The sequence below is a fragment of the Paralichthys olivaceus genome, chromosome 8, assembly GCF_024713975.1.
Source record: "Paralichthys olivaceus isolate ysfri-2021 chromosome 8, ASM2471397v2, whole genome shotgun sequence".
Classification (NCBI taxonomy): Eukaryota; Metazoa; Chordata; class Actinopteri; order Pleuronectiformes; family Paralichthyidae; genus Paralichthys; species Paralichthys olivaceus.
In genome coordinates, this window is record NC_091100.1 from 15257980 (window position 1) to 15281379 (window position 23400).

Here is a 23400-nt window from a genome sequence, read left to right on the forward strand (position 1 = left end):
CATCATAAATTAGTTTCTACCCCATTTTACATATATTAATTTGTTTAATGGCACGAGTATATACCTTTAGAGGTCTGTAGTATAGTATCTATAGGACAGTGGCTCATATACTTGAGACATGGGGCAAAGGGATGTTGTGGCCAATCACACTGTGGAGCACATCTCTGTGTTGCCAAGAAGAACAGACACCATAGCAACCATATGTACCCCATATTTACAATGATACAATGGGGGAGGTTTGGTGGATCAGAAAACGATGGAGCTCCACAGGTGTGACATAAATGAATACTTGAGTCCTGTCGTGGTTACCTAATTAAAAGCATTTATAGGAACAGAGGAACATTGCTGTCATGTTCAAATTTTGGATTCACCAGGGGGAGAATGATGTGCGCTTAGCATTTAGAAAATGTAACTATAATTGAGCCTCTGAATGCCTTTCTCACGCTTTTAGGTTAACTAGCAACAGCTTGGAGATGAAGTAAATACACGGCGATAGATGGATAGATTGATGGATGGATGGATGGATGATTAATCTTTTCGTTCCCATGCCTGTTCGACAGCATTCTCTTGATGATTTACTCCAAACGTGTCCTTTGGCATAGATACATGGATTCAGCTATCTCTCTCGATCTACACATCTTCCGGTATTCCGTCTCAACGCTGTCACAGAGGCTCTAGGTCACACATCGCCCAGCAACCATGATGTCTGGTGCTGTCAGGCAGACTCACAGAGGAATTAGATGTGTGCCAGTAATGTTGAAATACTGTACGTACCTTATGAAGAAATTGTTGCTGTATCAGGAGAATGCTGTGTCTTGTTCATTTGTGTGTATATTTAACACAATATATATATATTTAAAATAAGATGGACTCTTTAATGAGGAGATTTGTTTCAAAATGTTTTTCGGTTAAGACATTGGAAACCATTTTGTGAAACAAAAGTATTTGTATTAAGTTCTGATAGAGACAGTAGTGGTTAGCTATAGGCTACTCACTTCAGGCACAATAATCTGTTCATGCAGATATTTCTCTTCTGTTTCCCAATGGTTCCATTGAACTGCACACTGAATAAATACAGCTCTTTGCCCTAAAGACAATCCTCATCTGATCACTCATTCTTTTTTGTTTTGAGACTTTGAGCGTGTGACATATTTCTGTTCTTCAGTTTTCCCTTTAACACAGAAAACCAGCTGTTCACAGCAGCTGGAGGCCGTGTTACACCCCCTCACTGCGGTGGGCGAGTCAAATAAGAATTGAAGGATTTTCTTTGGACAAATGCTCAGAGATGTGGAAGAGACTGAGGAGAGAGACCGTGCCACAGGAGAGGGAGTCGGGGGAGAGAAAACGATGGAATAAGAGAGGTTGAAGTGGCTGAAAGCAGAGGAGATGAATAGAAAGAGAGAGTGGGAGGGCATGGAGTTGGGGTGGGGGGATGGGGGGGTCTAATCTTCAGTGTGAGTCATCCGTAGTGAAAACACTGAGTTTCCACAAGGGCAGCTCTCGGTGAACACCACGTGGAAAGGCCAGGGCTGTCATTCAAACGCCGTAATCCTGCACACCTGCACAGATCTCTGGGTATGAAGGGGAGAGGGTGTATATGTGTTTGTGTATGTGTGTGACAAATAAATGAGAATGAACGTGTGCATACACTATGTTTACCTGTGCATACCTTGGAATGCAAGGGTGATAATGAGAGGTCCAGTCGCTGTCACTGCTTTGTTACTATGGTTACCATGATTTGATGGTACACTCTCACGTCCTGTTTCATTTGGTTGTGTATTTTTCAGTGTGATGTTGAATTGGTTTGACATTCCACTGTCAGTGTGGGGTTAGAAGGATGCAAGTTAAAAAAAAATACTGGAAAACATCTGCTCAGTCTGCTGAATGATCCCTGAAGAAGACGCTGTCTGAATCCAGATTTAACTCTGCCCTCCCAAACTGTATTTTTATTTATTCTGATATTGATTGAAATGCTCGTTTTTTTGTGTGTGAGTGACTTTTCAAGGACACAAAGAACTGAGACTGAATGAAAGGGTATCTAGGAAAATCTTTCTCACTCAACTCATTGCCATGGATACTGCAACAAAATGCACTAGAACAAAAAAATGAATGTAATAACTTATTAGACATTATATCAATGACGATAGTAATACTGTTTTTCTTTGTTTTGCTGTTTTTTGCTTCTTTGTAGGGGTTTTGTTCCCTCTTTCTCTTCTTATTCTACTTTAAAAAGATTTAAAAAGTGGGTGTTATGTGACTATAGTATTAAGCAATCTATCTGTAGTGAATGTATTTATGTGCTAAAATACCCAGTTGCAGAACTGTAACATTTTTTATTTTAGTGTTAGATATATGATATGAAAAATGATGATGCTGCACAACGGGAGAACAGATCTACAGAAATGTGTCCAAAGGCAGAGACATTTCTTTAAACTACTGCAAAAGAGTGGAGGGGATGTCTTCTGGAGGAGTGTCAGAGAGCTGCAAAGAGTTTTTATTCTGGTGAAGGGCAGCCTGTTCCAGTGCTCTCATTAGAAACTTTTTTGATCCTAAAGCAAAACCAGGACTCTGTGTGTCCTGGATAATTAAAAATCCACTGACATTTCAGTACTGACAGTGCCAGCTGCTGGTGTGCAGGCAGCTGCAGCCTGTTCTGCTGCTATGCTTTAATGTGCATGACCATGGAGATGAATTACACTGTTCAGTCGCAGGATTTATAAAGAGATGATGATTATGATGACATTGATTATTTTTCTATAACACTACCGCTGTCAGTCTTCTATTTCAGACTTTTTGTCAGGTGTCATGTCTCCTCAGTGCTGGGGTTTCTAAATGACAGCAACACTGAACATCAGAGTCGCCTGTAATGAGAGCGTGGGCCGAAGCCTTGGAGCGACTACATTTGACACCCGCAACGGTGAGGGTTCCCTGAGTCCAAGGACTGCGAGTGCATGTGACTTCTTTGAAAGAGAGAAATAGCAGAAAAGACATTACAAGGAGGAGTCCAAGAACACGTGCGTGAATTCAAATGTACTCAAAATCCACTTTTATCTCGGTGAAGGTTTTTAAGACAAAGTTAAACTCAAGGTGAGAAATATAATGTGTGTGTTGGCATTGGAGCCAATGGCAGATAACTGCATTGACAGTCATAGAGTAACTTTAAGTTAGTTGAGTCTATCAGACAAATAGTTTTTATTTAATATACAAAACATTACATTCACTTCAGGAAGGTGGACTGGTAGCTGGAGAGGGGCCTCCTGGGCACTGCTTGAGCAAGGCACCGAACCCCCACTCCACCATGTTGCATGTCTATGAGCCCTTTGTGTGTGTAGGATTGTGTTTCAGGGTTAACAACTGCATGTATAAAAATGAGTGTAAAAAGAATTTCCCCTTGAGGGATCAATAAAGTATCTCTTCTATCTCTTCTATTCTAATGGTTTGATTTTCGATTTTCTGCTTCATGCTCCAAATACAAATTTGCATGATATCATGAAGTGTGATATGACATACAACATTGTGTATTCCTTGCAACAACAATTTTCACCTCTAGGAGGTCACGGGTTGAAGTCACACACACACAACCTGGTTTGTAAAGTTAATATTTGTAAAGGTCATAGGAAGCAATCTCGAATGTATAATATTGATCAATAATAGCATTGCGAGAGACCCAAGGACGCTTTACATGCCAATAGGGACAATGTGTTTTAAGACACTGGCTGTGTCACACTGTGGAGACGTTTGTGAACTTCTCACACGTTGTCATTGTAAAAGACCTCTGGCTCCCTCTTGTGATCGAACAGAGTAAGTACAACTCCAAAAGAAAACGCTGCTCGTGCTCCTCTGCCAAGTTGAGTTACACGTCAGTGGTGAACCTGTACTGGTGCGTGGACGTGTGGACGTGTGCAGTGCGCGTCAGGCGGTTCCCGGATGCTCCAAACAGAAACATGGAGCGGGTGGTGGTGGAGGTGCCGATCGACAACGGTGAGATACATTATTACCACCTCCACGCTGCTCAGCCACTTTTTATTAACATCTGCTGACAGACATGTGGCGCTTCAGTCCATCCGAGCACTGGACGCCTCCTCCTCCTCCTCCTCCTGCTCCTGCTCCTCTGACGCATGTGGTTTAGGGACGAGCTACAGCCCGTGTGGGGCGATCACAGGGTTATTCGTCTAGTTTGTGTGTTTGAATACGTGTAGCTCCATGCACTTGTTCACAGAGAGAGAGAGGGTGAAGAGAGAGAGAGAGGGGGGGTTAGAGAGAGAGCTACTGTCATGTGTCAAACAGCAGTTCTGCAGCTGAGCTCACACACTGCTGACCCCACTCACAACTCTGCACCAAAACACAGGCCAAATGTATCCAACATACACACAGTCAGAATAATCCACTGTCACACAATATGGTAGTTTAATATTTTGAAAAGTTAACTATTGTTATTACTGTTTTGTTTTTTCCTTAAAATCCCTGTGAATTTATGTGAGTTTGTAACACGGGTTAGGTTGTACTTGTTTTTTTCTTATTTCAGGAAGAGAAATTATTTGTGTCCGATGATAACACTGGATCCCTACTTCCCGCCCCTGATATACCCAGTTTTTATCCATGTATAGGCCTACAAATAATTATATTGTATTCAAAGAATCAATAATAACAATAATTATAGACACGTGATGGAATTTATTTAATTTCAGAGGTCAGGGCAGTCCAGGTTTTTTATTGATTATAAATTCATTCATTATTAAAAGGTTTATGTCCTTGGTGCATCTATTGTATTGTTTTCTAAGCGTTCTTATTCTGTTCTGTTACCAACTTTAGGTTTTTCCCTCGCTGGCCCTTCCACAACCCCGCGAAAGCGTCAGGTGCGTTTCTCAGCTCGGCATGACATCATCCTTCTGCGGGAGGTCATCGCCCAGAACCCCTTTGCCTCCAAAGAACCAGGTTTGTCTTTTGGACAATATCCATCTGTCCACGTGGACAAAATGTCGTTACATTTAAATAATTAAGAGCCTTTGCTATTTACGTACAATGTCCCCTACGTTTACTGTGCAGATTATAGAAACTGCCTTTTTTAAAAGACTCTACAAATCACACAGTTGGGAAGATCATCACGTTTATAAGAGACAGAGAGTCGAATGGAAAACACAGACAGGTCTGTTTAACTTCTTGGATGGGCAACATATGCTGTATAATCAGATCTGATGAAGTCGTTCATCTTCTTCAGGCAGAATCTGGGCCCGTGTGGGGGAAATTATCACCGGTGTCCTTCAAGATGAAAACTTTGAGGTGGACGCCAGGAGGTGTCGGGAGAGGACCATGCTGCTGCTAGACTACTACAAGAAGCAGGATTTCCCCAGCCTGCGCAGGTTGATACAGGCCACAGGAGCCTTATTTCATCCATCTATTTATAATAAAAAAGAAAGTCAAGGTTAACATGTGTGTCTATTTGTGTGTGTGTGTATTCGGTTCATTTAGGTTCGGAACAGAGAGGCTGTATGCCCAAAAGGAGGATCTGCTCCATGAGGTTTTGGAGCTGGAGGCTGAGAAGGGGCTGCTCACCAGTGGCCATGAAACAAAGTACCAGGTGAGTGTCAGTGTTGTTGTGCCATCAGAGAGGAGAATCTAAACATATGTGACAGCTCTAGCACAAGAACTTTATTTTTTACAGAGGGTGCTCTTGAGCTGTTCTACAGGAGCAGAGCAACTGCATGTTAGAGCTTCCATTATACGGCTTCATGCTGCTATTATTCTCGTCCAAACATTAAATCAAAATATATGACTCACATACATAGTATTGTTATTTTGTTTTCAAAGACATGAATTTTAAAATCACATGTATAGTCCAGATGTTTCCAACCTTTTGAGCTTGTAAGGTTTAAAATGAGCAAGTGGCTATTGTCTGAGTTTTAAGCAGCTCTGTTGTGGTTCTTTCTTTCAAAATCTCTCAGAATGTTTCATCAAAATATTTGTTAGAGTCCATATTTTCACAAGAAGAAAATAATTTTAAGAGAAAAGACACAAAAGACATGATATGATAATAATTTATGTACAGTATGATATTTCTCCGCTCCTCACATTCTGTTTTGATCTAGAAAGATGGTGTATCTATTCTAATGCTTACATGGACTGAGTCATTTCATAGAAATTGAAAAGCATATGTTTTTTTCATGATCTGTGCAAAAACCTAACCACTTCTCTTCCTCTTCCTTTTTTCATCTAAGTTACAGTGACAAGTAAACTGAGATTTAAAATGTATCTTCTGCTTATCCAACCCTCTTGTTGTCACGACTCTTCTTATTTATATTACTACACAAATGTCTGCTGTTCCTATAACAGTTGATTTTCATTATCCTCACTTCATTATCATAGCAGTGCTCCTGTCCTTATCTCTCCCAGGATGATGAGCTGAGGAAGCGAGTCATCGAAGAATTAATTCTCCCCGAGCAGGACAAACCCAACATCCATATCACACAGTCACCAGCTGCAGGTAAGAGCAGAGTCACTAGAATCACTAGAGATGAAAAGACTGTCTCTCGATACCAGTTAAAAGAAGAATGTATTCATTATCGCCTCCAGTGTCATTCCCTCTCAATCATAGACTGTATATAGAGATGGATGATGTGTGTCCACTTCTTTCCACTGTCAAGAAATTAAGCCAGAATATTCAGGATATGAACTTTGTCATCTTGCGCTTTTGGAGCCAGAGTCTGCGAAGTGATGTAGTGATTCACACTGAATTTTAATAGGAATTCACATCCTATCATCTTTATGTGGAAACTGCAATTGAAGAAGTGGGTGATTTCCACTCATCAGATGATATGAATGTGTCAATCAGCTGATAAACAGATTGAAATGAGTAAGTGTCCTGTCACCTCTGAACCAGATAATGATCGAGAAGAAATCCCGGATATGTCAGCGGCACCCACAGCCAAGCAGCCGTGCCAGTGCTGCTGCCAGACCTACTCTGAGATCCTCAGCTTCCTGGAGAAACGCTCAGAGGCAGAGCAACGCCTGCGAGAGGAGGAGCTTGCCCTTCGTCGGGAGGAACTAGAGATTCAGAGGAGTACTTTCTTTTATAAGACTGTTTCGTGTGATTATAGTTAAAGTAGAGCACATACCTCTGCCAAGGCCAAACAGTCCCCTTGAATTCAATCAAGATCCAGCAAATTTCACACACTCACATTCTTCATGTGCCCGATCTTAGTTATCCATGAATTATTCAATGAAAGTGGTGAAAATGTAGGAAATGTCCAATCTTGCAATGTTAAAGAAAGTGAGTAAGAATTCCCGGATTGCCGGATGTGTAATGTTTTTTTATACCACATTGTCGCAACAAGTTTCGTGGAAATCTGTTCAGTTGTTTTTGTGTAATTTCAATAACAAAGATACAAGCCAACCAACCAACAAACGGACAGGATTGAAAAGACAAATTGTGAATTTTAATTTGTTTTAGAGTCACATTACAAAAATACTATGGAGGATGCTTGTGATCTTTAATTTTTCAATGTTAGTTGTTTCAGATTAAGCCTTTGATCCTTAGTAAAAGGGTCAAAAACCTTGTTTATTTTCATCCTGAAAAAAATTTGAATCAAAGTTATCCTGATAAAGATTTTGAATTTCCTTTTCAATTTGGAGACATCTGGAGTTAAAGAAAAGAAAGTAGGAACCATTCCATTACAAGCATGAGCTGATCACATGTAGTCAGGTAATTAGTTAAAATACTTGTTAACGATAACATTAATAATAACTTTAATTTATATAGCCTTTAAAGCGACCTAAGGAAGCTTTACATGTGTCGCGAGAGACAAAATGAAAATAATCCACACAAATCCGACTGAAAACTGATCTCAAACTGAGGGTGCAGGGAGGAATTGTGCTGACATCATCCTCAACGGGGAATTCCAAATGTAATTTCCCTTTTTTAATCCTTAGGTAAGATCGCTCTGGAGAGGGAACGTCTGGGAGCCGAGAGAAAAGAGAGGGAACGGAGATTTGAGCTGGAGAGCCAAGAGAGGCAGGTCATCCTGGACCTGTTAAAAGAGAAGGTGCTGAAACGCTGACAGGGAGAGCGAACCTGCATCACCTGCTCTTTTAGTGCCATCTTTGAAAAATGAAAGTCATCATGAAGTAAAGGGAAGTTAACAATGTTGACTGCAATAAGGAAGCAAGGAGTGAAAAAAGTGATCATAGAGACAAAAGTGCATTGAGATATCAAATGAAGGACAGTGATGTGATGTGCCATCACCTTTGTTGGTCTTTACAGTCAAGCAAGAAAGTAAAGTGAGTGTGTGGGTTTGTGAAGGTACATGTTGTATGTGTGTATGGTTCAGGCATCAATATTTCAGCTGCACAGAAGCTGATGCATATACAGTAGATCCCAATAGAAACTCCCAGTTTTACTCCTCGGGACACAGTGTGCATGAGGATTTGTCACCTGAGAAATCGAATTCAGAATAGGTTGTTGTCTTGGCTGTGATGAACACTGCACTGGAGGATTACCACATACCAGGATGGCCGCTTGCAGTAAAAGTGGATTAGCAGATTTTCCTGTGTGACCAACAGCAATGTGTTTTCCTGAGTCCCATTGACAGTGTGAGGAACATCATTATTTGTGGTGACATGATGGAAAAAATGAAAAAATACCTTAGTAAAGATGTATAATTAAACAATTAACATGTAGCTCAAGCTTCTGCAAACCCTGTAACATTTACAGATGACTGTGAGCCACAAAGTAAACTTTATTTTACTGACTGTGAATACACTTGGATTAATATGCACTTTTGTACTGCTAAAGCTCACACTAAAATGAGCCGGGACATGTGTGCCCATATTATATAGATATACAGACACTGTATACTATTTTTACTGAAGGTAGATTTATAGCTATAATGTCACATGGTGTGTATATTTATTTTGTTATAAGATTTAATGTCACCATCTTGTTAATTTGCCAGATATAAATACAGTTAACTGGCATTGGCTAATGTAGGGCCTATTAGGTAAACATGTTCTCAGTGATGGGAGCACTTTTATTTACGTGTTCCACTGATCCACATGTTGTTTATTGTGCTTATGAGTTCTTAAAAATATATGGTTTTAATCACACGACATTCTCTGCTGTGATCTTCAGTATATTATTCTATTTGAAGAAGCTATAAAATCTATAACAAAATTTAAAGAATGTTTTTAAAACTTGTTGACCTAATAAAGCCAGTAGCTCTATAAAACGTTGACTATTTTATTACAGATTATGATTTTAAAAACTGTAAAGGTACACAACTGAAGACATGTCCCTAACATCTGCTGTTGATCACTAACATCTGATAACATCAACTAGTGGTAGGCATTAATTAGTGCAGTGGAACATACAAGGGATACGGTATTCTTCATCTTATCCTATGTTCTAAAATAGGACAGTTTTCAGTTTAAAAAGGCCTAGAGGTAAAGAAGTATGATTAACTGAGTGGGTCCCACAGCTTTCATGCTACTGCCATACAGGCCAGTAGTCAGATTTACCTTTAGCCTCAGCGTACCCTCGAGTTCGGACTGTATTATTGATTACAAGGTCAAAATACTTGATACTGCTAAGGTGCACAACTGAAGTTATGTCTAGTGCAGTATAATTTATAAATTTGCATATATGGCTTCCGGCTTGAAGCTTAAGATCGTGTCTTAATTTGAGATGGCAGTGTTGGAAAGTGAATTGCCACGTTTATTCGGCCATTGCTGTTTAAGATTACGTCAAATGACTCCCACACTCTGATCGGCAATGACAATTTTATGGGCCCCCCCCTTAAATTCAAAAAGAATCCTCTGATGACTGTAATGATGTATGCCCCACCACCCTGCCCCCAAAGTTCCTTGAAACGCCCCTGACTGAGGCAGAAAACCCCCCAACAAAAGTCGCCACGTTTTTTTGGCCATTGCGCTTTAAGATTACGTCATACAACTCCCGAGCACCGATTGGCCAGAAGCTATCTCTCACGCCCCTCCTGCTTTGACGTCCTCTCTGATTGGCTGCTCTCCACGTCACTCTCTCTTCCCCAATGAACGCTCGGCTGTGGCGTGTCTTCTCCTCGCGTCGCTGAAGTTTTGCAGCGGCCACAGTTTGAATGTTCGCAGCGGACTCAACTTCCAGCGACTGAAACAACGCGGCGGTGCTAAAAACTGAGTTCCCCGGAGCTGGAGCTCACCTCGGGGGCTTGTGTCGGCGCTGGTGGCCGGTGTGAGGGTGCTCGCTGACCCGCTAACAACCGGAGTGTTCTCCCCACGTTTACAGGCGGAGCAGCGTGAGCTTCTATTGTCGGGGTTTGAGTTCGTATTCAGCTTCGTGTTTACGCAGCTTCAGCGGTGGTTTTCTTACGTTAGCATGCGTGTGCGCGGCGGGAGGCGAATCCACCAAACACGTAGATTCTAGTGGGAAAGAGTTTTCCTTCCTGTCGGGTGGTAACAGGCCATTTTTAATGACGGTTTAGTGGAGTCGCTCCCAAACACACACACGTATTGAGTTAGAACAACATGCCCATTAGGCGGTTTGGGGGTCACAGGTCTCTTGTCTCTCAAACTCCTAAACTGTCGTATGGTTTCGCCAAGATGAACGTGTCAAGAAGTGGATACCGTGTTTTCTCTGCCAACTCCAGCCCCGCCTGCACAGAGCTGGCCAAGAAGATCACAGAGTGAGTGTGGATTTAAAGCAGCAACCATGTGATTCAGATCTAATGACAACTGCTCTGTCTTTGTAGAGACTATACCTGACTGCACACCTGGACTCACAGTGTTGTTTAAAAAGGTGAGTTCACCCAAAAAATGAAAATGCACTCATTATATACTCACCACTATGTGGATGGACGGGTGGGTGAAGTGTTGGAGTCCACAAAACACTTCTTGAGTATCAGGGGTAAACAGTGTTGCAGCCGAATCCAGTACAATTGAAGTAAATGGTGACCGCATAAAATGGCTTCATACTCCTCATGAGGTGTCATCCAGGTGTCTGTAAGCCCCAACATTGAAATTCGACTCGACACGGCATCATTTACATCGTGCTCTTAGCCTAAATGTCCTCTGATACTCCTCTGGAGCCATGGGTTTGGCTGCAACGCTGTTTATCCCTGACACTCCAAAAGTGTTTTGTGGACTCCAACACTTCACCCACCCCTCCATCCACATAGTGGTGAGTAGGTAAGTGAATTTTCCTTTTTGGATGAACTATCTCTTTAATGCTGTGCAGTCAGGCTATTCAAACACGCAAGCCATCCTTACTAGGACTTTGTATGTACCTCCTTTTAATAGTGGACAGCTTATAAACAGAGCCTTATCCCTAACCTCAGCCATGAACAACTTATGCCTTACCCTAAACTAAACCACAATTCACATCTTACCACTCACAAGACTTCAGAAATGTGATCCCCATGAGATCTACTGGTCTTGATAAGTTCAGCGTTTATGCTGGAAAAGATCCTAAACAAAGTTGAATAAAACAACTACGCACGCAGGAGTTCGTGCATCTATTCTATTTAGGACTTTGCATTGACTTCCATTCAAACCAAAACCTTATCCCTAACCTTGACCTTAACCATGCCGTAAACTAATACTTTAACCTAAACTTAAAACATGCCTTCACCTTTAAATTGAATGGTTTACATTGTGGGTATTTGCCTAATGGCAAGGTCAGTGTTTCTACTGGAAAAGGTCCTAAAGGGGTAACCAGGATGAGCAGACATACACAGTACATGGTGTGGAAGTCACAGGGTGACTTGAGTCATGACACTGACACCTTCAACTTTTCCATGCGACAATGGTGTAATGGCACAAAAACATAATCCAACAGAGAACAATCCACATCATCAGTGTGGACGAAGAAGATTCAAACTCATGAAACATGTGCAGGTTCTAATGTCAAAGGACAATTCTGTCCACCATCAAAACATCACTTCTTCAGAACTGGTTTCTAAGCAAAGTGTCTTTGAGCATTGTTAAAAGTGCTATATACATAAAGTGTATGATTATTGACTAAAATTAAACTTTCATTTCAAAAATGCTACTTTTTAAATTGCTCTTCAACAGGTTTAACATTATCAGGCTGTTTAAAGGACAGAATATGTTTCAGCGATGCAAGAAAAACGTTTGTTTAAATGTAGTGTTTGACTACATGGACACTTCACTTTTTCTTTTGCAGCTTGCAGCTACAACTAAGATTCTCACAAACAAGACCTGCCGTCATTACCTCATGGGTGTCTGTATAAACTGGTGTGTGTTGTTTTGGGCTGTCCTAAATACCTACTCTGTTGCTCATGCAGTCTCTTACATTGCTCTTGGAGGAGTGGCGCATCAAAACATTTACAACTAATTAACATACTTTCTTTCTAAATTTAACTTTTGAGGATAGTCTATTGTTTGTATTGATTCATAAATCATAGCTTTAAACCAACCTAGAGTTCCTCCCATTGGTAAATGGCTGCGGTTGTCACTTTTTTGGAGCTACTATATTGTTTGAGGTGCTATTTTCAGTGGCTTTCACAACCTGTTAATAATTTGAATTTATTCAGTTTGAAACTTCAGTTAAAGAGAGAATTGACTGAACCACATGTTGAGGCATTGTAAGGTTCACTTGCTTTAAATCAAAGGATCATCATTGCCCTTAAAAGTGTCGCTGCAGATAACCAACAGACTGCTCAGCGTTATACAGCGAGGATGAAAGATTAGTTTTATTTGATTATGACAATCCCCCCCTATTTTTCCTTCCGGGTGTTTCTGAGGGGGATTCGAAGGAGCTGCCAGTAAGAATCATTATGATGAGAGGAGCCTACTGCACAGGCACCGCTCTGTCTATGAAATACACAGATACCATACAATGGGCGTTACTTTGGTGGTGGTTGTTATTGTTTGGATTGGCAGTAATTCACGTGGTGTACAGATGGGTGTTGGTTCAGTTTGGTTAAAAACGAGTTTCACCCAGTGATCTGAATGGCATGAAAACAAAAAGAATAATTGATCTGTTTCTGGAAACTGATCCAGATCTCTGCTAACACCAATATCTCTTCATCTCATTGTTGGCCCACTGGAATCAGGAAACGGCCATGTGTGTGTTTTTTCTCCCCCCCCAACCTACAGAACTGTCAATTGGCCAAGCACAAGTTGCATTGCCCATCCAGTTAAAAGGAGCTTAGCATTCTCAGTTTTCATTGTTTGGCAAAATTGCAAAACTTCACAAAGGAGATTATGTTGTTGCTCTGGAGCAGAGTGGAGTTTTCTTTGGAGCAAAGGTTGACATGAGCACACAGAAAATGCAACTGAAAACTGGGCTGAGTATTTACTCATTATATTGCACATGTGGTAATTGGGCTGTGTGTAAATACAGCTGTGAGTGCAGTCAATCATATTTTTACAACACTGTTATTCTTCGCTAAATGTGAATAGAAGTTTATAAGGCTGCCAGCTGATTCACCTCTCTAACATTCAATCAGATTTTCCTTGTTAGATAAATGTAATTTAGAGTAGAAAAGAGAAGACGGTTAACGCTTTATGTACAGGTCAGGTCTTGTATTTCTTCCACAGTCATAATAGCTTATGGCACAATGTCAAATATTGGAACAAGGCTCGGGTTGAGTGCAGTAAACACAAGGGTGAGGCTCCAGTGGCAGAGAAGCCTGTGTGACCCAGTGGGATCACTGCAGACTGAACTCACTGGTGGGGCCTCCCTGTGTCACCAGTCTTCGCTCATCTGCGGTGCTGGTTAAAGAGCCGCCAAGTTCATTTTTTAGAACCAGCTTTGTTGATTAACTGGTTTTCATAAACAACAGCATAATTTTCTGCCCAAAGCTCGTGGGTATTTATGAGGCCTGGGCTTGTTCAAAAGTTTTATATGACGCATCACAGTAAATTAATGTCAGGTTCGCTTGTGTTTGTGCCAAGTGCATTTTGATTTGATTTCCTTCTTTGTATTTGGTAACTGATTTATAATCGTACAATCACTTCACTGAACTTAACAAAGCATAACATTTGTAGGCTTCTCTTAAGGCTGCTGTGTTTTAGTTTTTTTTCTAATGCAAAGTGGCTTCTGATAATAACTTACCTTGCCAGTCACTTATAGGAGTGTCTCCTGTTGTCAGCATCAAAGTTATCAAAGTTCAAACTGAGTCTGAGACATGGTTTATTCATTTACTTCAATAGAAAAATAGAAAAGTGCTTGTTGCAATTCCCCAGAACCCAAGGCAATATCTTCAAATGTCTTGTTTTCTGTGACAAAACATTTCCAATGATATAAAACAGAGAAAAGGCAGCTGGTGTCAATTGAGAAGCTGTTTTTAACTCTTAACACTGTACTGTTGTTTCTATTTTTGTCTCCAGGCGCTTGGGTGTGGAATTGGGCAAGTCGGTGGTTTATCAAGAGTCAAATTCAGGTAAGGCTCAGTCCCTGATTTCAACTGTGAATGTCAAAGGTCCTGTGCAGACCTGGCTCTAACGTCTGTCCTGAGTAATCTGATTACAAACGGCTCATAGAACACAAATGAACACACACCCAAGACATGTTCAGAGGTGGCTTGGGCCACACTCTTTTACTAGTGTGAACACAAATGCATCTTAAAGTATGTTGAAGAACCGCCTACTTTGTTGAAGTCCTCTGATCCACTACAATTTTATATGAGCCAAAGTATTTTTATACTCCTCAGTGTTTGTCATACGTTGATTCATTTTTGACCACAAAATTCTAACTGATCACCACATATTGATTTTCTTTTTTTTCCCCGATTTCTTTTTTCAATTTTTTAAGTGTAGTCTCACTTGACTTTGTTCTTGAACCCACAATGATTGTGTGTTTTTTCCTTTTAGAGACTAGAGTTGATGTGAAAGAGTCTGTCCGTGGACAAGACATCTTTATCATTCAGACCATCCCCAGGTGAGACTGGAGCAAATGTTGAATATTTATGTTTTAATTATCATCAGCCTGGTTTCAAACAGGAGAATGCAGCTCTTTTCAGCAGATAAAACTCAGATAAATTCACTATTAAACCTCTGGGCATGAAAAGTTTTCAGTTTGATAGCTGTACCAGCTCTTGAGGTATTTACCTCAACTGAAGAAGATGAAATATCCTGAATATTGGACTGAAATTGTCACGTTTATATTGTATTTCTTCAAATTACCTTGTTGTATATGCAAATACCATTTCGGCTGTCACATATAAGGATTATTTAACAAACTAAATATAGTTTTACACAGCAAAAGTTTCATCGTCTTTCCTGACAATTAACTCTACGAGAATGTCGTATATTTTTGACCAGGTCTTCAATATCTACTCAAGATTGTGTACCCATGACTTAGAGCCTGTGACTCAGCAGAGCTAGCTCACTCTCAGTTCTCAGTAGTTGTGCCAATGTGTCATTACTGTGCTGTTAACTGAGACAAGTCAAAACATCTCTACTTTGTGTGCTGTGAGTAGTTTTTTTATTCACTGTATAAAATCTTTGTGCATACACCTAACTGGAAGCTTAGAGCCCAAATGTAATCTTGTGAAACCGGGAATGCAACACTAACTCTGGCCATCAGCCTTGTTAATCAATTATTTGCGACGGCGAGGAGAAGCCTGCTCTGAAAGATAGCCAGAGCCACAGCACATTTCTGAGTTCCCTATACTGAGCATGTGCAGATCCAGCAGGTCACTGACCTGCCTGTGTGGTATCATCTCTGGTTTCAACAAGCTGTTCAGGCCTAAATGCTACACACAGTGTCTTGTTACACTGACAACAGCACTGCACCTCTCTGAAGTAGTGAAACTGTGCTATCGTCAAAAAATAACAACCGTCATAGTGGTTCATTTTAAATCTCACATCACAGTACAGACTAAAACCATTGAAGACCTTTTCTTAAAGCTATTTTCATGAACATATTCATGAGGTCTTTCCATTTGTTTCTTTTGTTGTAACTTCAGCACTTACATCTACAACAGGCTGTAAAGTTTGAGATTATTTTGGGTTGGTGCTCAGAGGAAAAGCTGGTTAATGTGCCAATAAACCAGAGTAAACCGAAGTAAAAAAAAACTTTATTTACAGTGGTTAATACAAAGATGATCTTGCAAACAAACACAGTGCTTTAGTGGGTTATGATTTCTACTGCAGTCTTGAATTGAATGTGTTGTTTTTCAGAGATGTCAACACGGCCATCATGGAGCTGCTGGTCATGGCTTACGCCCTGAAGACGTCCTGTGCCAAGAACATCATCGGGGTCCTCCCCTACTTTCCTTACAGCAAGCAGTGCAAGATGAGGAAGAGAGGATCCATCGTCTGCAAGCTGCTCACATCAATGTTAGCTAAAGCTGGTATGGATTACATGTTGATTGTTCCTTTGTCATTATTGATTTGTCTTTTATACTAAAGGAATGAAAACACAGACTCAAGTTTCCTATTCCTAACAGTTTACAAATTAACAGTGTACGTGTACGTGTCTTAAAATGTATAAAACTAAAGAGAAACATAAGATTTTGCTGTGTGAAAGTTTCAGAGGAGTAGTGGTGCTGATACTGAGGAATCGTATATATTTTAACTTGTCTGTAAAGATTTGTTGTTTTGCAATTTTGTTCGTTTTATATGTGAACATCTCATGTTATTGAATTAATTGTATTTGGTACCTTTAAGATATTGATGCCTTGTTGGAATTGAGCTTTTTAAGGCCCATTCTTGTTGCCTTTATGTACAAAAAGAGACACGTCCTTGTAAAACAATGTAATTATCAATGCCCGTCGCATACTTCCATTGATCCTTTGCATTGGCATGGTTGTTAAGCAATACATCCACTAGAGGCACAGAGTCAAGACTGTCTGACAACAACAAGCATGGCGAAAGTGGAGGAGCTGATCATTATAACGTAAATATAAAGAGAGAGGCAAAAGTATCTATTCAGAACATATAGAGGCCTGAAGTTTGAAATTCTCTCCTTGAAAGGTTCCTCATATGTCCAGCTGTGTTACGTCCATATCTAGCTCTCAGGAGACATCCATAAATACGAAGGAAATGAACGCAGATAACAGACAGAAGGCTTCGTCAGTTTCCATACGCGTATCCAGCATTGAGTATGAATAAGTCTTTAATGTACATGGTGCTCAAATCCCACTGTCATGATTACATCTGGTGCTGCTCTGACTATCTGGCAGCTGACACCATCTTTACCTGTGAGCTGCCACTTGTCTTTATTTTTTCTATATACCCCTTGACTTTTAATGCAGGAGGAAACTGTGATCAGTTCTCAGTTCATTATTTTTATGAAAGTTATGGTAATCAGGTGCTGGCTTTGAATATTTTGGGATTTCATGAGCGTTCTGAAGCCGCACCAGCTCATGTTACATATGTCTGTGTTGCTGCAGGGCTAACTCACATCATCACTATGGACCTCCACCAGAAAGAAATCCAGGGCTTCTTCAGTTTCCCTGTTGACAACTTAAGAGCTTCACCTTTCCTCATCCAGTACATCCAGGAAGAGGTGAGGATACATTGCACTGTACACATGACGTGCCTCTCATCACAGAAGTGATAGTTTTTCATGAAAGTTTGAACTAATTCTATTCCTATTATGATCAAATGTCTTAACAATGAAAACAATGTTTGTTTTCCCCAGATCCCTTACTACAGAAATGCCATAATTGTTGCAAAATCCCCTTCAGCTGCCAAGAGGTAAGAAGAGAAGATCACTTCTCCTGAAGTTACAATGGACTGTTTCATTCACGTTTCACTCTTACTGCACTTTTCCTTTCAATATTCTGCTTTATGGCTTTTGTTGGTATGTTTAAGCTTCTTTGCTTTCATTTGCTCCCTCTTGGCTACGTATTTATTTGCATGTGTCATCTTTGTTAGTTTCATTGACAGTCGGGTGTCTGTGTTTTGGTTTTTCTCAGAGCTCAGTCCTATGCTGAGAGGCTGCGGCTTGGCCTGGCTGTGATGCACGGGGAGGCCAATCACTCGGAGTCAGACATGGCCGACGGTCGGCACTCTCCCCCTTTGTCCCGCACCACCACAGGACACACTGGCCTAGAGCTACCATGTAAGACATACAACAAAACAATATGTGTGCTCAACCATTTCTGTCTCCTCTTGTTGTGTCTTTGCTTTTCAGTAACCTTTTATAGATTTATTTCCTTCCTCATCTCATTTTGTGTGCTCCCTCTTCAGCTGAATTTACCATCCACTCCTCCCTCCCTCAACCTTACATTTTAAAGGAGGGCTTCTTACCTCTGAACACAGCTGCGTGAACCTCCCCTTCAGAAAGTGATGACCAGTTTTCTTTGGGCACCGATCAGTGCCTTGTCATTTTTGTCTGTTTGTCATGTGTCTAACTGTACCTTAATGTTTTGTACCATCCTATCTTTTTGCCACAGCAAGCAGCAGACATCATGTCCCATTCCCTGGGATAGAGCTCCCAAGTATGATCATGATGCTTGAATCCATTTGTGCTTCCTGTTGATTGTTTACTCCTCCCTGCATGGAACGACAGAATGAGTCACTGAGGGCTTCTGGAAAAACAGGAATTACAGTGTCAAAGGAGCTTTAAGAGGTGTTATATCTCTATGTCACTCAGAGGGAAAAACACCAAACCAAAAAAAACGAAAGATGATTTAATGAATTATTCAATTTGTCACTTTATTCAGTTGTCACTTGGAAGATGAACTGATTTGATTCCAGTGGTCAAAGGTCAAGATGACCTCATTTGTGTAAGAAAATATATGTTAACTACTACACTGCTTGGTGGAGGCAAACAACAGCATGGCGGTAGTTCTGGTTTTCACTAGGGAAAGGGATTTTTTTATTTTATAACAGGAACTTACCCTTAAAGGGATAGTTGACCCAAAAAGGGCCATCTACTCATCACTATGCCGATGGAGGGGTGGGTAAAGTGTTTGAGTCCACAAAACACTTTTGGAGTCTCAGAGGTATGTGGTCTGAAGAGTGTGTGGCTGAGTGAGTAGATCATTTGTGAATTTTCAGTTTTCTGTGAACTATCCCTTTAAGTGTTCCTGATAATGTTTGGAAGCCCTCAGTCTCTCATCCGCTCAGTTGAAATGATTTTGGTTCTTGTGAAATGAAACGTTATTCCTTGAGTGAGAAATGGACATTATGACCTTCACCATTGTGCCTTTATATCCAGTAAATACATGAGAAATATAATTGAATAGCAGTATTTAAGACTTTTCTTCTTTAATCATCTTGAGAGGTTTGATCATGAATAATGTAGAATAATCCTCATGATGTTTTCACTAGTTCATTTCATCTAAATTGTATGAATTGTAGTTTTCTTTACCCCAGAAAAGACCCTTTATATTTAAATACTTTATATTTACATCGAGGGGGTCCTCTCTACGGAGGCTGCCATGTTTTTTACATTAGTCCAGACTGGACAAACTAAACACCTTTTGAGTTTTTATGACAATTAAAGGCTACCACAATTTCTTTTTCATGTTTGGAGGGTGAAGTGAGGGGTGTTCAGCCATTTCAACACTCGATATCACAAAATTCTACACACTGTACCTTTAAAGAAGCTTTCCTTAATGATCATTTGATGAATTTGGAGACAAATCTTTTGAATGAACCCTGTTGTTTTACAGAAGTTTTTTGATGTGGGGACCCTACGAGTCAGATGTGGTGGGTTCTAGACATGGATCGACTATTATTTGAAATCCTCAAAGAGCATTTAACTTTTTTAAATGAAAATTGGAGTTTGTGTAAACTAGATAAGCTCTAAGTTAAAGTTTTCTTGTAAACAGCTCTTACAAGTTTTTAATTTCTTAAAAACAGCATTTCTTAGATTTTAAACAATGGTCGATCCTGGTCTGTGAAAGAGGCTCAGTTCCACACCCACTCGTTCATCTAACACTTCACTAAAAGCAGTTACATGTTACTGCGCAGTTCTAAGCGCAAATTTTAAGTCTTGGTTCCAAAGTGAAGCACAAATAAGTCTTGACTGTTAAGTTTTCCAGTCTTAGGTGAAGTCTTCATTGGTCTCCGCTCATGGATTGGTGCTGTGGTAGCTGGATACTTGTTGGGGGTCGAGCTGTCTTGCATGATGTTTTTAAATCAATGATCTTCTTACCGAATCCCTCTACCGTCACTTCCCCTCAAGAATGGGCTCCTTCTTTGAGGGCTGCAGGAGAAACCTCACTTGCTGTCCTGAAATGACTGTTCCTTCATCTGTGTCTTTCAGTGATGATGGCTAAGGAGAAGCCGCCAATCACTGTCGTTGGAGATGTAGGAGGAAGAATCGCCATCATTGTTGTAAGACCTCAAGCTTTTATACGATTTTCCTTTTAATCTAGTGACAAATCTGTTGACGGTTCTAAATGTGAATCTCAGAAAATAGTTGTTACGGAAAGATACAGGGTGAAGACTAGCTTTGATTATTGGGTTGTCTACAGCTGTTTTTGGACACAAACTCATGAAAGTGTTCAGACAATTGTGTCCAGACATTGTCCGGTCTTAACCTTTTGCACATGAAGAATGCAGCAGGAGATTGTCCAGGTCAGGCAAGTTCACAACAACAGGAAAATGTCCTGTGTGAGAAGAGGGATGTCATCTGAGTAGAACATGCAGGCGCCAGGACACATTGTATAAATGATGCTTCTGAAATATTGTGTTTTTTGTTTACAGCACATTGACACTAGCGTTAGCTCTCATCACAAGTGTCTGTGCTTTCAAAGTTTAAGTCTTTGTCAGCGTCCTCTTCGTGTATGACACCACTTTTTCCTGAGATATTTGTAGACTTTTGCGTCTGTCATCTGCTACAAACTTCAACACATCCACTGACTCACTATGAAGTCCTCTGACATGTTCCTTCATTGAGATATTCTCCAGACATTTTACTTGGGGCCTGGCAGGAAAAATTTGGACAATGTCCACAGCAACTCGTGTAAGACATTTGCCTTCTCACATCCAGCCCCTCTGGATAATTTCATTGGAATGTGAAAGCAGCACATGTCATAAGAGTGAAGTTGTCACATAATTGCTTAGTTGTCACATTACAAAATAAAGTGTTTAATTTCTAAAAGCTCTATGGAGCTGTTTTTCATTTGTCTTGTCCACATGCAATACACGTTCCTGCCAAGGGTTCACACAATGCCACTGACATGTAGGTGATGTTTAGCAATAGAAATAAATATATAACAATAAAAACATTGTCTTGTTTTGTAAGTGTTTAATAAGGAATTACATTTGTCATGTCTGTATGGACTAAATGTACATAAACTGTTCACTAGAAATCTTCACAGGGCGTCTCTAACTTAGGAGTTTGCTTGTGTGGACGTTAATGTGGCGGCTTCTTTTTCATGCAGTTACATTACAGAGGTTCAGAGAGTTCATGGCTGATTAAGACGGTTGTCACTACATATCAGAGCACGGCTTGGTATTGTTGGTGCTCAATCAGATAAATCATCCCACAAGTCAAAGAAAAAAAATCTGATTTAAAAAAAATCCAAAGATAAATGTTGAGATACAGTTTTCAATCCATCCAAATAAATGTATCTTCCTTTTGCTTACCGCTGTTTAATCCCAAACCCTGTATTCCCTCTCTCAGGATGACATTATCGATGATGTGGAGGACTTTGTTGCAGCAGCAGAGATCCTGAAGGAGAGGGGAGCCTACAAGATCTACATCATGGCTACACACGGCCTCCTGTCTGCAGATGCTCCACGACTCATAGAGGAGTCTGCTATCGATGAGGTACAATCATCCAGATGATCTCGTCTTTTTTAACTGAAGTTAACGTTCAATGCTACATGAAAAATTGTGGGTTTAAGATATTTAACGACAATAAAGGTGAAGAGGAACTCATTAAAGTAAACACATCAGAAAGTATAATGCAATTCCTTCTCGACACAGCACATGCACAGATATCAGATCATCATTTCTGACACAAAGAATAGTGCCAGTATCCTTCCAAATGTATTTTATAAGAATTTCGATTTTTATTCATTTCCTTGTTTTCTAAATGATCTTTAAAGAATGTATTTATGTTGATGAGGTACAGAGCTTGAGAAATCGTGGCTCCATGACAAAACACAATCAAGTGTTTTTTCTCCTGATGACACATGAGCTGTGTGACATCCTGTTCACAAATGCATTGACCTTTGTCTGTGTTCATTATTATGAAATTTGTCAGGAAGTTCAGGGTACCTTTTCTCTCATTAACTGGAATAGTAAGATGCAGTATGAAAACTGGCTTTATTGGGCAATGAGAGGTTTTCACATATTAAATCTTTTCGGTTTGTGGTATATGTTTGATTTATTTAACATCCTTTTCATACAGAATTTGTCCTGCACCTATTATGTTCCTGTGTTTCATTTCACGTAGCTCCACCAATCAAATGCTCATGATTAGATTTAAAGATTAATACATTTTCAGAAAGTGGAGTACAGACGAAGCTCTATAGCTGGTTCAAAAATCTGCCAATTTTACATGGAGATTGAGTTTTGTGGCTTAACTTGTGGAAGAAAAGTCCTGAAACTGATTCTAACACTGCGATGTTGCGCCTCCAGGTGGTGGTGACCAACACTGTTCCTCATGAGGTTCAGAAGCTGCAGTGTCCAAAAATCAAAACTGTGGATGTCAGTATGATCCTAGCTGAGGCCATCCGCCGCATCCACAACGGAGAGTCCATGGCTTATCTGTTCCGCAACATCGCTGTGGACGACTGAGGCAACACACACACACACACACACACACACATTTACATTCCTGTACACACAAAACGAACACATTACCAAGCACACACGAGGACCAAGAATCCCCTCTCTGTTTTAACCTGTTGTTCTGCTTGTTTTGGTGATAAACATGCTGACAGAACTGTATTTACTGCATGTTACATATAAAGAAACTGAAACTGTTTCCTCTGATGTGTCACATAGTGGAACTGTACAAACAGTACACACTGTTTCACTTCACTAATATATGCTTCCCACCATCTGCAGACACATAATGTATCATGGCAAATAAAACTATTCTTGGGTGACAAAGCTTCTCTTGTTTGTTTTAACCCTGTTGGTTTCAAATGGTAAAATCTTGGTTATACGTGAGTAATTGGATAACAGCAGCACAGATGGTTTTATAAAAACTAGCAGTGTTTGCATTTTGCAGTGGAAGTAAGTCCGAAATGTAACGGTTTTACACTGGAACCTAAACTTTCAGTAGCAGTTTCAGTCACAGCTGAGGCCACCTGCTTCGTGAGGCATGGCAGAGGAAGACAACTTGCATCACATTATTGAGCTGCAGTTAGAAGAAAATGCTCATTAAGCTGTAACCGTCTTTGCCAAAGAACTGTGTATTGCGTGATGTGTTTTGTCACTAAATAGTTGCAATATGATATAATACAGTGCATTTATCAGGAAACACAGCATGGTTAAAGATTTAATGCCAGCATGATGCAGGGATTTCA

General features: G+C 40.3%; 2 protein-coding genes across 6 annotated transcripts; both read left to right on the forward strand.

The window, feature by feature from the left end:
• Positions 1-3804: 3804 nt before the first annotated feature.
• On the forward strand, positions 3805-9221 carry LOC109627459 (inner centromere protein). Its single transcript, XM_020083984.2, has 7 exons — positions 3805-3981; positions 4813-4935; positions 5219-5360; positions 5470-5578; positions 6391-6481; positions 6878-7057; positions 7927-9221. Exons 1-7 carry the CDS (start codon positions 3945-3947, stop codon positions 8052-8054), a joined length of 810 nt encoding a protein of 269 aa, XP_019939543.1. The 5' UTR covers positions 3805-3944; the 3' UTR covers positions 8055-9221.
• Positions 9222-10013: 792 nt separating this feature from the next.
• LOC109627692 (phosphoribosyl pyrophosphate synthase-associated protein 1-like) lies at positions 10014-22981 on the forward strand. Of its 5 annotated transcripts, none has more exons than XM_020084430.2 (11): positions 10032-10670; positions 14341-14393; positions 14824-14890; positions 16135-16307; positions 17349-17464; positions 17600-17655; positions 17877-18022; positions 18357-18401; positions 20177-20247; positions 21542-21688; positions 22505-22981. In XM_020084430.2, exons 1-11 carry the CDS (start codon positions 10513-10515, stop codon positions 22661-22663), a joined length of 1191 nt encoding a protein of 396 aa, XP_019939989.1. In that variant the 5' UTR covers positions 10032-10512; the 3' UTR covers positions 22664-22981. The 5 variants fall into 5 exon arrangements, with proteins under 5 accessions (XP_019939990.1, XP_069386049.1, XP_019939989.1 ...); XM_069529946.1 differs by lacking the exon at positions 10032-10670 and adding an exon at positions 12206-12240; XM_020084431.2 differs by lacking the exon at positions 18357-18401 and having other exon boundaries at positions 10014-10670.
• The last annotated feature ends 419 nt before the right edge of the window (positions 22982-23400 follow it).